This window comes from Cavia porcellus, unplaced genomic scaffold (genome assembly GCF_034190915.1).
Source record: "Cavia porcellus strain 051 isolate PalLab524CR breed Dunkin Hartley unplaced genomic scaffold, mCavPor4.1 scaffold_22, whole genome shotgun sequence".
Lineage (NCBI taxonomy): Eukaryota > Metazoa > Chordata > Mammalia > Rodentia > Caviidae > Cavia > Cavia porcellus.
Window position 1 is genome coordinate 54645542 of NW_026947505.1, and position 13476 is coordinate 54659017.

Consider the following 13476-nt stretch of genomic DNA (forward strand, 5'->3'; position numbering starts at 1 on the left):
CCTCTCGAGCCTTCTCTTCTCCCGGCAGTCCGAGCGTGGCCTAGACAGGCGCTGTGTTCCGGTGAGACGTGAACCGGAGAGGCGGGGCCGACACCCAACTTCATTGTTCGCGGGACCGACTCTTCCCGAAAGCGCCCGTTAACAGCGCCTGCGCAGTACGCGCTCTTTGTGCCAAGCTGCAGTAAGCTGCTTGTTTGTGTCTCTCTTCCCGAGGCCATGGAGGTGGAGCTAGAGGGGCGTGGCCTCCCCCGTTGCACTCGGATTGGGCTTCCACAGCGAGGTGGGCGGCCTTGGGGCGGAGCTTCTGATAACAACACTCGGAACCCTGACCTGGGCTATTTGTTGCTGCGCCGCCTCCGCCCGAGTCATGCTCTACGTTCCTCCGTGGCTCACAGCAGCAACCGCCGCCGCCTGGTGATCACGGGCTTCACTTCCTCCTGCCGAGCCTCCTGACTCCTAGCGCTATGACTGTCGTCTCTGTCCCGCAGCGGGAGCCGTTCGTCTTGAGCAGCCGTCTTGCGCCGCTTGGCTTTTCTGCCCGGGGTTACTTCGGGGCCCTCCCGATGGTGACCACGGCTCCGCCGCCTGTACCCCGGATCCCAGACCCCCGGGCTTTGCCCCCCACTCTCTTCCTCCCTCACTTTCTGGGGGGAGACGGGCCCTGCCTGGCCCCCCAGCCTCGCGCCTCAGCAGCAGCTCTGCCCCACTGCAGCCCTGCCGTGGCAGGAGGCGCCCCACGGGCAGCACCGAAGAAGCGGCGGAAGAAGAAGGTGCGAGCCAACCCGGCGGGGCAGCTGCCCAGTCGCTTCCACCAGTATCAGCAGCATCGGCCGAACCTAGAGGGCGGCCGGAGCTCAGGGACGGTCCCGGGCCAGGCCGCCGCCTCGGCATCGGGCCCAGCGCCCACAAGCTCAGCTGAGGGAGTGAGTCTTGTACCCGGGCCGCTGCGGTCCGCGGCGCCCGGCCAAGCCCAGCTCAGAAAGGAGGTAGGAGCCTCGCGGGGCTGGAGTTCGGCCGGGCCCGAGGTTGGCAGGGTGGGGGCGGGGCGAGGGGCGGCTGTTTACTCGGGAGGGAAGTTTCTGTGACGCTCGCTGGCTTGGTCTTGCAGCGGGGAGGGGGAGGGAGGCATGCGCTGGCACTGCCGATTGGCTCCCAGGAACCGGCCAATGAGACGAGTGGCTGAACCCCAGCAACAGCCCGGATTTAGCAGGTTGGCGGCGTTCCAGGGGGTTTCGGCGTAACGGGCGCGCGCCGGGTGGGGGAGGGCCGGGGCCCGCGGGAGGTTGACGTCAGCGCGCGCTACGTGCCGGGCGCCGCTGCGCTCATGAAGATGGTGGGGTTGGCGGGGGTGGCTAGGAAGGGGCTCGGAGCGGGGCCTTCCTGGGCCGTCGCGCTCCCAGCGCGCCTGGGGCGAGGCGCTCAGTGGGGCTGAGGCCGCACTTCGGGGCTTGGTGGGGGCAGCGAGTAGCTCACCTTGGCTGGCTATTTGCTGAGAAGTCGGTGCCCTGGGGCTCTGGACCCCGCGGGTCTGACCTACTTCGTGGTACTTGAAGTTGCCAAGTTGGCAGAGGCTTCTGGGTTCTTTCCTCTGAAGCGGAGGAGTTGTGTGCAGTCTGTCGAATGAACTGAACGTATTTACAGTCGCTCCTGTGTACGGGACTGGGCTTTTTGAATAGCCGGAAGTTTTAATTGTGTCCAGAATAAGTTTTCGCAAGAAAAATGAACAGTTGAAATGACGTTTTGCTGACCAGTTGCGGTGCTATTGAATTTGGGTAAAATGAGTTAAATTTCCAACAGAATTAAATCTAACATGATTAGAGAGTTTTTTTTTTTTTTTTTTTTAAGGCGGTTATGGACATTGAACCCAGGGCCTTGGGTTCAGTCCCCATTCATCTACAGCCATTTCTTGCTGAGACAGTGTCTCTAGGTTGCCTAGTCTGGGCTCGAATTTACCATCTGTCCCCGCCTCTCACAGGGCTGGAATTTCAGGCCTGCTACCACCACGCCTGACTAAAAGTTTCTTGATTTTTAATTTCAGTGACTTACTCTTTCATAACATAATATGAAAATCACTGTCATTTATTGAAATAACACTGCACTGAGTTGAAGATAGCGGTTTATCAAGCCGAGCCTGTAAGAAAAAAATTCCATGATTCTAGGAAGATTAGTGATTTTATTGTTTGGCACCGCTCAACAAACTCAGGACCTTGCACTTGCCAGGCAGGTGCTTTGCTGCTGAGCTATATCCCTGGCCCTAGTGATAAACTATCACTAAAAGAACTTCGTGTACTTGTTTCTTGGACAGTAAGATTACCTTCTATAGAATCGGTCTTAAAATGAGAAATTCTGCTAGCAACTGCATGTGTTAACTTTGAGTGCAGTATCTTTTAAAGTTCTTTTTTGGTGGTACTGGGGATCTAACTCAGGATCTCGAACTGCCAGGCAGATGCTTACGCCGCTTTACTAAATCCCCAGCCCCATTTTTAGTGCTGAAAGGGCCGTGATTGATTATCTTAACTTTCCCATCTGACTGTACCTTTGGAGAAGTGATTAGAATTGATGAAACAAGTTGAAGTAGGTTTTAAACCAGATAGTACGGAGTAGACAGGAAATGTTTACTATATGGTGTTTATCTGGAAGGGAACTTAACCTACCCTTCCTTGCAGTTGTAGAAGATGAGCTGGATTGTTTTTAGTTGTTAATTTAGTAGAACCAATTCATGTTGTGTAACTGGTATAAAAGGCCTGCGTATTTGGACATCTAGCAGTAAGTGAAGCTGAACTTTTAAAAAAAGAAAAAATGTGTATAATACATGATGTGAGGCTTATTAGTGATTTTTATCTTGAAATTACATTCACTTTTGTGTTCCTTATCTTTGTAGGTTTTAAAATCAAAGATGGGAAAGTCGGAGAAAATTGCCCTTCCCCACGGCCAACTTGTTCATGGTATACATTTGTGTGAACAACCAAAGATAAACAGACAGAAAAGCAAATATAACTTGCCACTCACCAAAATCACCTCTGCAAAAAGGAATGAGAATAACTTTTGGCAGGATTCTATTTCGCCTGATAGAATTCAGAAGCAGGAAAAAAAGCCTTTTAAAAACACTGAAAACATTAAAAATATGCATTTGAAGAAATCAGCATTTCTAACTGAAGTGAGCCAAAAGGAAAATTACGCTGGGGCAAAGTTCAGTGATCCGCCTTCTCCTAGTGTTCTTCCAAAGCCGCCTAGTCACTGGATGGGAAGCACTGTTGAAAATTCCATCCAAAATAGGGAACTAATGGCAGTACACTTAAAAACGCTCCTAAAAGTTCAGACTTAGATTTCCGTATGTATGTAAAACATAGTTTTCCCCAAATCCTGGACTCTTTAAAAGAATAGGTACAGAAGTGGAAATTTGTACCAGTTGAGTGCAAAAGATGAGCTTAGTACAGCTTGTATTATATTTTATATTTTGTAAATACTGTATACCATGTATTATGTGTATATTGTTCATATTTGAGAGGTACTTTATAGTTTTGTTATGAAAGTATGTATTTTGCCCTGCCAGTGTGGTAGGTGTTTTGTATATATAGTGGACAAATTTTAACTGTGCTAAGGCACATGGAAGACTGATTTATTTGCACAAGGTACTAAGATTTTTTTCAAGAAACAGCTGTTAAATCTCAAAGTGAAGATCTAAATGTGAACGGTTTATTAATGCACTACTGAAGTTTAAATCTGTGGCACAATCATTGTAAACATAGTTTGTCTGTGTTTCTCTAATTGATTTCCACCTTCTGATCTGTAATTGTTGGAAAATGATCATTTTTACCAAACTTAATTTGTGAGCTTTGATATATAGCCATTATTCAAATTTAAAACTCCTCTAATTTTAATGCCAACAGAATTGGTTGTAATCAAATTTTAAAGTAATAATAATTTGACCCTCCCCCCTTTTAAACTAGTCTTGATTCTTTGTGTATGATTGTTAATTGTTTGAATGTGAATGAGATGATTTTGTATGATTGAGTTTTAACTTTACATTTTATTTGCTTTGTCTTTGACTTTTTATGCTAATAGCATCTTAGAAAATTTAGAAGATTCAAGTAACTTTCTTTTGATTACAGAATCTGTTCTTGTAGTTCAGGCTAGTCTTGAACTCACTGTGGAGCCCAGGCTGGCCTCAAACTTGGAGTGGCAGTGACCCTCTTGCCTCAGTCTTCCAAGGGCTAGGATTACAAATATGCACCACCATGCCCAGCTAGAAGATGCAATGACTGAGAAAAAATCCTCCATTTCACAAGTGAAAATGAGTACAGATAAATACAAGGTTTCTTAGTTTATATCTTGAAATTTTTTCTTTTAAATACAGCGTCTTGTGTAAGAGTAATTCAGATTAGCCTTTCAATTAGAGATCCTCTTGCCTCAGCTTCCTGAACCTTTTTTTTTTTTTTTTTTTTTTTACAAAGTACTATTTGACTCACATTTTTTAGTAGAAAAAAAAGACACTTCAACTGGGCATGATGGTGCACATCTGTAGTTCCAGCTCTGAAGGGGCCTGTCAGGCTACTGAAGTTTGAGGTTAGCCTGGACTCTGTAAGACTGTCTCAAAAAGGGAAAAGAGGATACTTTTTTGGCTTTACTGAGTTTGCATTGATGGAGTTTTGTTTTGCTTTTTGCTGTGGCACTGGAAATTGAACCTGCAGTTAACACTAGGCAGGCACTCTCACCACTGAGGTACATCTGCAGTCCTTGAGTCTTCAGACTGCTCAGGCCAGCATCAAGTTCAGGATGATGTCTTTGCCACCCAAGTAGGTGAATCACTATAGTTGTACACCCAGCTTTTTTTGAACCAACAGAAAAACAATGTTAAGATACTAGATGTAGAATTTGGATTCTGAAGCTTGCTTGCAGCTAAACATGATAGTTTATGTAGTTGTACTTTGTGAAAGTACTGACATTCAAACATTGTTCTCAGTAGTGTATGTTTGTGTGTTTCCAGCTGAGAAATTATAAAATAGAATTTTGTGTGGGTGTTATGTTATATAAAGCTAAAGCTATCTCAAAAAGTTTCTGGGTAATTGGCTAGTGTTTAGATGTATGAAAAAATAATTCAAGTTATACAAGGCTGTAAGGTGGGAGATGAAAAAGATGCCGCCTGGAGCTGAGTTTTACAGTTTATAATGTTCAGTTTCATAGACAAGCAGAGGGAAACAATTTTCTAGCTATTTGAAAATACTACTGTTATGGGCATAACTTCAGAGTCACTATTGACTTAATAAACAGTGCCAAGAGGGTGTGTTACCATTGCCTCATAAAGCCAGGTGTGCTATCGTGTGTCATGTCCTTGCCACATATTAGCTATAAAGTCATTTTCACATGCAGAGAAATTTAGCTATACTATGTATATAACTGGCTTTTTAAACATGTAGAGAAACTGGTACTTACACAGAAATGTAGGTGAACTCTTGACCGGCGCAGCCCCAATGAGACAAGAAACGCTTCAGGTGGGTAACAGGAACTGCCAACTTTATTGTTGCAGGTTCTGGCTTATATATCTGACTGTGGCCAATCAGGCAGCCAAGAGGGCTGCCACAAGGAGGAAGGGCTGGAATGAGACGCGGGCTCTGGCTAATATACTCAGCTGTGGTGAATACGAAGTGAGTACGGGGTGGCTAATTTGGAGAGGGACGTGTAGCGCATTGCGGAAGCTGGCGTGGTCCTTAGTCCCGGGTGGGGTATGGTATGTTGAGCACCTGCGCCCAATAAACTCTCAACCTTGTAATTAAAACTGTGAGCTTTTAAGAGTTAACACTCAGAATCATTAAAAAATTTCAAAGAATGACAGTGACATAGACTATTAAAGAGTATTAAATAGGTTTTACAGTTTTGAACTACACTGCAGATGATACATATGCAAGGAAAAGATTGTAGTGAATTTAAAAGTTGAGTATGATTGTCTTCCTAAAATGTCTATTTTAAGCTACCTTTTATTTTTCTCATTGGAATCTCTTAACACTTCTTCCAGTGTATTTGTTTTATGGCTGCATAAGCAAAACAATGTATTCTGTAGTAGTCAACAGCTTCATGCCTACATTTAAACTAGTAGCTTGGTAAAGGGGGCTCATTAATTGCAACGGCATAAAGGTTTGTTAGTGTGAGTAGGAAAAATTCCATCATTGGCACCTCACTAGAGAACAAATATCAGTATGTGATTACCACTTTATACTGAAGTTTAGAGATGAGTTTACACTTTGATACTGAGTTTGTCCAACCATTGATACAAAGCTAAAGCTATCTCAAAAAACTTGTGACATTATGGAAGGAACTGCTCTGACTTGAGTTAATCTTGCTGCTAAGTATTTGTGTCTTTATTGGTGGGGGAAAAGGAAAAGGCGGCAAAAGATCAAATTCAAGGTTAGTAGGAACCATTCTTTTCAACTTTAACGTAGCTCTTAATAAAAATTTTGCAGTGGTTTATAAGCTAAAAGACTGAAATGGTAGGCAGATCATTTTCTTAGGTCCAGCATTGAGGTTTTGGGCACAGCACAATCAGTTCTTTCTGTATATTAATGTAAATATTGATGTAAAGCTAGCGTGTTACACTAATGTGGAGATTCAGTGATGCTTGGAGAAAATGGTTTGCCTTTTCCACTTGGAACCTGAAGATTGGACCTAGGGCCTTCTGCATGCTGGGCAAATGCTCTACACTTTTCCAGCCTTTCATGCGGGGTGGGCAGGGGTGGTGGTCTCACTATATAGCTCCAGCTGGACTTTGACTTGCAGTCCTGTCTCAGCCTCCTTACTAGCTGATTTGGAAGTCAGCATGAGCCGAGTGTGCTGGTACATGCCTGTAATCCCAGCACCCTGGGAGATTGAGGTAGGAAGAGCTCAAATTCAAGCCCAGCCTTGGGCAATTCAGCAACACCTTATTTCAAAATAAAGCTTTCTTTTTGAGACAATTGTCTCACTGTGTAGTGGGGACGGCCTTGAACTCACTACGCGGCCTAGGCTGGCCTCAAGCGGAGATTCTGCTGCTAAAGCCTCTTGGAGTGCTGGGGTTATAGCTGTGTGACACCACACTGAGCTTCAGAATAAAAACATTTTAAGAAGGTGTGGGATGGGGCCAGGGGTTTAGCTTAGTGGCATAAGCACCTGAGGTCATGATCACCATTACCAAAATAGAAAAAAGTGGAGATAGTTGTAAACTCAGTGTCAAGGCCCTGAGTTCAATCACAGTACTAGGTAGGGTTGGGAGCAGCATTGCATTGGGCCTTGGGAAAAAAAAATTGATATGGAACAGTAAGAGATGAAGTGAACAGTTGGACATGGTGGAACATGTCTATTTCCAGCACTTGGGGAAAGCTGAGGCAGAAAGATCTGTGCCAGTTGACGGCCAGCCTGAGACCCTGTTCCCCAACCCCCAAAAGAGGAGCAAGTGAGGATGTAAAGAGATACAAAATGTTCAGTGGAAAGATGGGAGACAATTCAATATATTTGAAAGGTATATTGTAAGAACATTAAAGACCTCAACTGCCATGCTGAATTATTTTTTGGCGAGTGTGGCGAGTTATCAGGTTTATGAGGAAGGAAGGGAATTACTTGAAAAAAGTGGGATGAAATATGAAGAATTTGGAAGGAGAACACTACAAACATCATGAGCATATTTTTAGTAGCACAAAAGAGGAAAAAGGTCTTTGGATGTTAGCAGAGACAGTTTGAGGGGAAATTCTGGAGAGAAGAGCATCTTAATGGATGGGAAAAAACTTTTAAGGGACTAGTAGGACAAAGCAAGCAGGGAACTGGGCAAGGGAACTGGAATTAGAGGAAAGTAAGTTTGGTTTGGCTTGTTGAACTTTAAAGCGCCTGTAGGACGTCTCGGTGGAAAGGCATACCTGGAGTTACGCCTTTGGTCAGGCACATACCAAGCAATACATGTAACAAAAATGGAGCCGAAAAGAGTTGGTCTTCCCATACTTTCCTGTTCTCTCCAGGCTTAACACTTGTACTAGTGACCTCATCTTCGGCCTTCTATGGACAGTTTTACCTACAAATTGCAAATCAGCCATTAAATTAGAATGCATTTCCTCTCAACTTTCAGGTTTTTTTTTTTAACCTACCTATGAAAGACAAGACATACTTCACTTCTTCAGTCTTTCACGTGATGCTTTTATAAATGTGGAAGATTCAGTAAATTTTTCATGGTATAATAAAGTAGGACAGGTTATAACAAAGGATGGTTTTCTACTTCTGAAGACATCAGAGATGGTTCCTGAGTTGAGTGGTTTGACTTATTTTCCGATTTATCATGGAGTGAAAGCTGTTGTGTATTCAGTAGAAGGTAGATTTCAAATTTTAATTTCCTAGCTAGCAATACAAGTAGGACTCTCCTTGCAATGCTGGGATCATGTGGGTAAAGAACTAATACTCTTTTTTTTTTTAAATCGGGACTGGGGATCGAACTCATGACCACCTGCTTGAAAGGCCGGTGCTTATGCCGCTGAGCCAAATCCCCAGCCCCAAGAACTAATATTCCGATGCATGCTGTTACTAAGCTATGGTGTTCAGTAGATGAGGTATGTTACATGTATTTTCAGCCTCAGTGGGTCTATCGGATCATACCCATTTACTTGAGAAGGACCTACAGTACTAACTGCATTATTCCAAGGTTGATTATATATATAGGATTTTTATATATATATAAATATATATTATATATTAAATATATAATATATATTATATATAAAATATATATATTTTATATATACATATATATATATAGGATATATAGGATTACTCCTGATTTAGAGACATTTACTCCAAAATTTAAGGGTTTGTTAACCTGACTAGTTGTTGAATCCAAATTACAAATTGTGATGTTACAAGTCTAAAATCTTGGGGAAAGGGATGGCAGGTAAAAGGTGTTTCTGGGCTTATTTTTGAGACAAGGTCTTGTTATGTACTTCAACCTTAAACTGCTGATCCTCCTGCCTCATTCTGAGCAGTAGTATTAACAGGCATGGGCCGCCATGCCTGGTTATTTTCAAGTTTAAGTAAAACCGAGTTATCTTGCTCCTCTTTTGATTCATTTTCAGGCTTTTAAAAAAGTAACAAAAGGCCTTTTCTCTTTTTGTAAACATTTTGATGACTTTTTGTTATTTTCAGCATCTAAATGCTTGATTTAAATTGAACTCTGAATTGTTCAGACAGGAATACTTTTGTGTGTGTGGTACTGATTAACCCAGGGCCTTCAGACTGAGGTACACTGACCATCCTGTTTCAATTTTTTGTTTTGTTTTTTGAGACAAGATCTCACTGTTTAGGTGGGCAGGTCTTGAACTCGCTATGTAGCCTCGACTGGTCTTGATCTCTTCTGCTTTCACGTCCTGAGGACTCGGATTACAGGAATGTACCACTGTGTGCAGCTTCGCCAGCCTTTGTTATTATAGCATTTATACACATTTATTTATGTAGTGCTAGGGTCTGGGGATTGAACCCAGGGACTCACACATACTAGTCAAGTGCTCTACCACTGAGCTACATCCCATTTTGAGAAAGTCTTGCTAAATTGGCCAGACTAGTCTAGAACTTCAGGTCCTCCTACGCTGCCTCCTGTCTCCCAGAATGCTGGTATTACACTACCACACCTGAGCAATAATACAACTCTTCCCAGAATAAAATCCCAGTTTAACTCTAGGATTGTGATAATCTGCTTTGTTTGTAAGATTAGGGATTGAACCCAGAGCCCCATGCAAGTGGCAAGTGAGTACTCTGCTCAGTGTATCCCAAGTCTTTTTTTTGGTACCAGGATTGAACTCATGAGCTTGTGCCTGCCTGGCAGGAATTTACGCTGGTAAGCTAAATCCCCAGCCGCTAAGCCTTTTCTTTTTAAGTTTTGACAGTGTCTCACCATATTGCTCACACTAGTCTTGAACTTGGAATTTTCCTCTCAACCTGAGTAGCTGGGATTATGGGCCACTGAGCTTGGCTCATAGTTCTATTTTTTATTCAGCTGTTCTTCATCTGCTATCTTTAGATAACACTTGGAATGTCATACTTTTTTTTTTGATAATTCTGCCAAGTACTCCAGGCTGGCCTTAAACTTACTGCTCAGCTTCTCACATGCTAGGACCACAAGCATGTGCCAACTCGTCCACCTTGTCCTAATTACTGTGCTACTTCAACTTAACATGTTGAATCAACCGGAAATGTTTATCTTAACACTTTCAACAGGGACTGTTACATTTTGAAAAATGTATTTGACCCAATTGTCTTTATGCTTGATTTATGTAACTTATAAGCATCTTTTTAACATTTTTTCCTACTCTCCCTCATTCTTAGAGCTTGAACACGCCCCACCATCTCCATGACCACCCATGGTATTGAGGATTGAATCTAGCAACTCACCAGTGCTAGGCAAGCATTGTCACTGAAGTATACGCATCCCCCACCCTTTTAAAATTTGATAAAAGGTCTAAGATGCTCAAACTGGATTTGAGCTTTTGATTTTCCTGCCTCAGCCTCTGGAGTAGCTGGAAATATAGGCATACATCATGACATCTTGGTAATTATAAATTTTAATGTAAATCAAGGTTGTAAAAGTATTTCTAAATACTTTTACATTTTTTCTCTCGCAATGGGATTAGAATACAGGTAGTAATAATTTGTGTATGTATATGTGTGCTACTAGGAATTGAACCCACGGTCTTTGCACTGAGCCACATCCCCGTCCCTTTATTTACTTTGAGACACCCCTGCAAAGTTGACCTAGTTAGTTCAAACATGCAGTCCTCCTGCCTCAGTCTCCCAGAGTGCTACAATTAAAGGGATGCACCACCATATGTGGCCTAATGGCAGCAATTCTTATTTGTAATACAACAATTTGTTAGTTACATTCAGCTGGGCCTGGTGGCAAGGACCTTGACCTTAGTACTCAATGAAGAGGCATGAGGACTTTGAGGCCAAATAGGCTACATATGGAGGCCCTGTCTCAAAAAACAAACTCACATTCATATCTCAAACATTAAAAATAAATGTCCTAGCCAGACATAGTGGTGTATGCTTATAATCAGAGGACTTGGGATGCTGAGGCAGGAGGACTGAGTTCTAAGCCTAGGCTAGGCTACATAATGAGGTTAAGGCTAGCCTACACTACACACAAGACCCTGTCTCAAAAGCAAAAACCTCAAATAACAAAATAACTAAACTTGAAAAAGAAATTAACCCAATGGCACAACATTAAATTCCAAATTAAGTTCCAAATAAAATTTCTAACAAGTTCATTATCTTTCAGCAGTTACAAGATACTAGCTGCCACACAAAAATTATTGGCCGTTATTCACAGGGAAAAAATGCGCAGCTACATTGACCATGTTTAACTTTCTTTGCCTTTAATTTATCCTCTGTGACCTAAAACAGTGACACATATACCCCTGGTGTAAATCTGAGAAGTATGTAAGTACACGTATTCTCTTTACAGGAGATTATAGATGTCTAAAGCAAAAACATTCATTTGCTTTACTGTGGATACACACACCTGTAAATCCAGCACTTGGGACACTAAGGCAAGAGAGTTCAAGGCCAACATGAACTACACAGCAAGACACTGTCTCAAAAAACCAAACCAAACCAAACACATCTGTTTTATTAATAGACACTCTTATCCTAAGTATCTCTGAAATAGCCTAAGAAACAATTCTATGACAAAGTGAACTTCACAATAATCTCAGAAAACAATTTTCTAGGACATCTAGCCAATCACTTTTCATCCAATAATGGAAACACTCTCATTGAAGCCTACAAGAATTTCTTTTCTTACGTTCTCATTTCTTCCTAAATATTGTATTAAGGATCTATCAAAGACTTTGCTGCTTCTAAAAATCATGTGTCAGGAAGACTTTGGAGCCCAGGTATTCCCCAGCATCCCAGTTACAATGGTTGTGATTTAAATCTTTCCATCGCAAGTTTCCTGATTTGCAGTCATTTACCTTATAAAGATTAGACAGGTGAGTGACTTGAAACTAACAGCAGTGTCAAGCACATTGTAAAAGTTCAGAGTTTCAGCTTTTCCATCATATCGAATAGTATCCTCCTGACAAAGGGATTATCATGGAAAACCAAGTCAAAGTTAAATGGAGGCATTATATATACTCAGGATACTGCCTTCCTTGTTAACTTTTTACTAAGAATGTGTGAATGCAAAGCAAACTCAGGGCCTCAGCATCCATGCTAGACAAGTGAATACTGTGTATGTGTGAATCTATATGTTTTACTAGTGCCTCAGACTCTCCTCTAAATCTTCAATAGTGCTATATAATTTCTAGCTTATAACACTTCAGGGTTGTAGTTTTAAAATAAATTTTGCTATGATTAAATAGGAAAAATCTATTCAGAAAGTACTATGTGAATTTATGGTACTTTCCAAATATTACTGGCAAATGAGTTGTTTTTGTAATGTTATCTCTTGCATATTCTTTTTTTTTGGTATCAGGGATTGAACTCTCAACCTTGTGCTTGCCAGGCAGGTGCTTAGGCCACTGAGCTAAATGCCTCACTCTCTCTTGCATATTCTAATGTACAAAAAAAAAAAAAAAAAGTAAAATTTGGGGCTGTGGATGTGGCTCAGTGATAAGAGCTCTTGCCTTGACAGAGAAGACCCTGTGTTTCATTCTCAGATCCATGAAAAATAAAAGTGAACTTTGTATCCCAAACAAGTAGAAACAGCAGTGACCCCTATATATTTAACACTATAAAACATTTCTTAAACATTCTATAAATAAAAACTATGCATCAGTAACTTAAATTTTAGTAATATAATTTACTAAGGTACACAAGTAGAGCTCTGTAAAAATACCTCTGATCTATCATAAATCTGAAACTTCTGAATAGTATCAATTATGAAAGCTTTTGTCTTTGAGACAGGCTCTCACTATGAAGCCCAGGCTGCCCTTGAACTCCATGCGATCCACTTGCTTTCCAAGTGCTAGGATTATAGGAGTTTGCCAACACCCCTGGCTACAAACACATTTCTCTCTCTCTCTGTCTCTCTCTCTCTTTCTGTACTGGGGATTGAATTTACAAACACATTTTTAAAAGAAACTCTTAGTCACAACAATTGTAAAAGCAACAACTATGTTAAAGTTATTTGGTTTAAAAAAAATTTCATTATTTTTTGAAGATACACTTCTGAGAAATATTCTCAGAAATAAGGCATTCTATATGTTAAAATACTGAGGTAGAGCTCTTAAAAACTAAGCAGATGAAAACTGATATACAGAAATGGTTAAGTATTATTTTATACAAAATGTACTACTTTTCAATTGTACTAAGGCCTTCTATTAATTTTTTTCCTCCCCATTACTGGGATTAAACCCAGGGCCTCTGAACTGTACTACATTTCCAGCCTTTTTAAAAACTTTTGAGACAAGTTTTTGCTAAGTCACTAGGTTGTTCAGGCTGGCCTCAAACTTGATTGTCTTGCTAATTTGGCCT

General features: G+C 41.6%; 1 protein-coding gene across 1 annotated transcript; it reads left to right on the forward strand.

Moving 5' to 3' along the window:
- Positions 1 to 319: 319 nt before the first annotated feature.
- On the forward strand, positions 320 to 3946 carry Pnrc1 (proline rich nuclear receptor coactivator 1). Its single transcript, XM_003467434.5, has 2 exons — positions 320 to 986; positions 2882 to 3946. The coding sequence occupies exons 1-2, from the start codon at positions 465 to 467 to the stop codon at positions 3323 to 3325; spliced, it is 966 nt and encodes a 321-aa protein (XP_003467482.1). The 5' UTR covers positions 320 to 464; the 3' UTR covers positions 3326 to 3946.
- The last annotated feature ends 9530 nt before the right edge of the window (positions 3947 to 13476 follow it).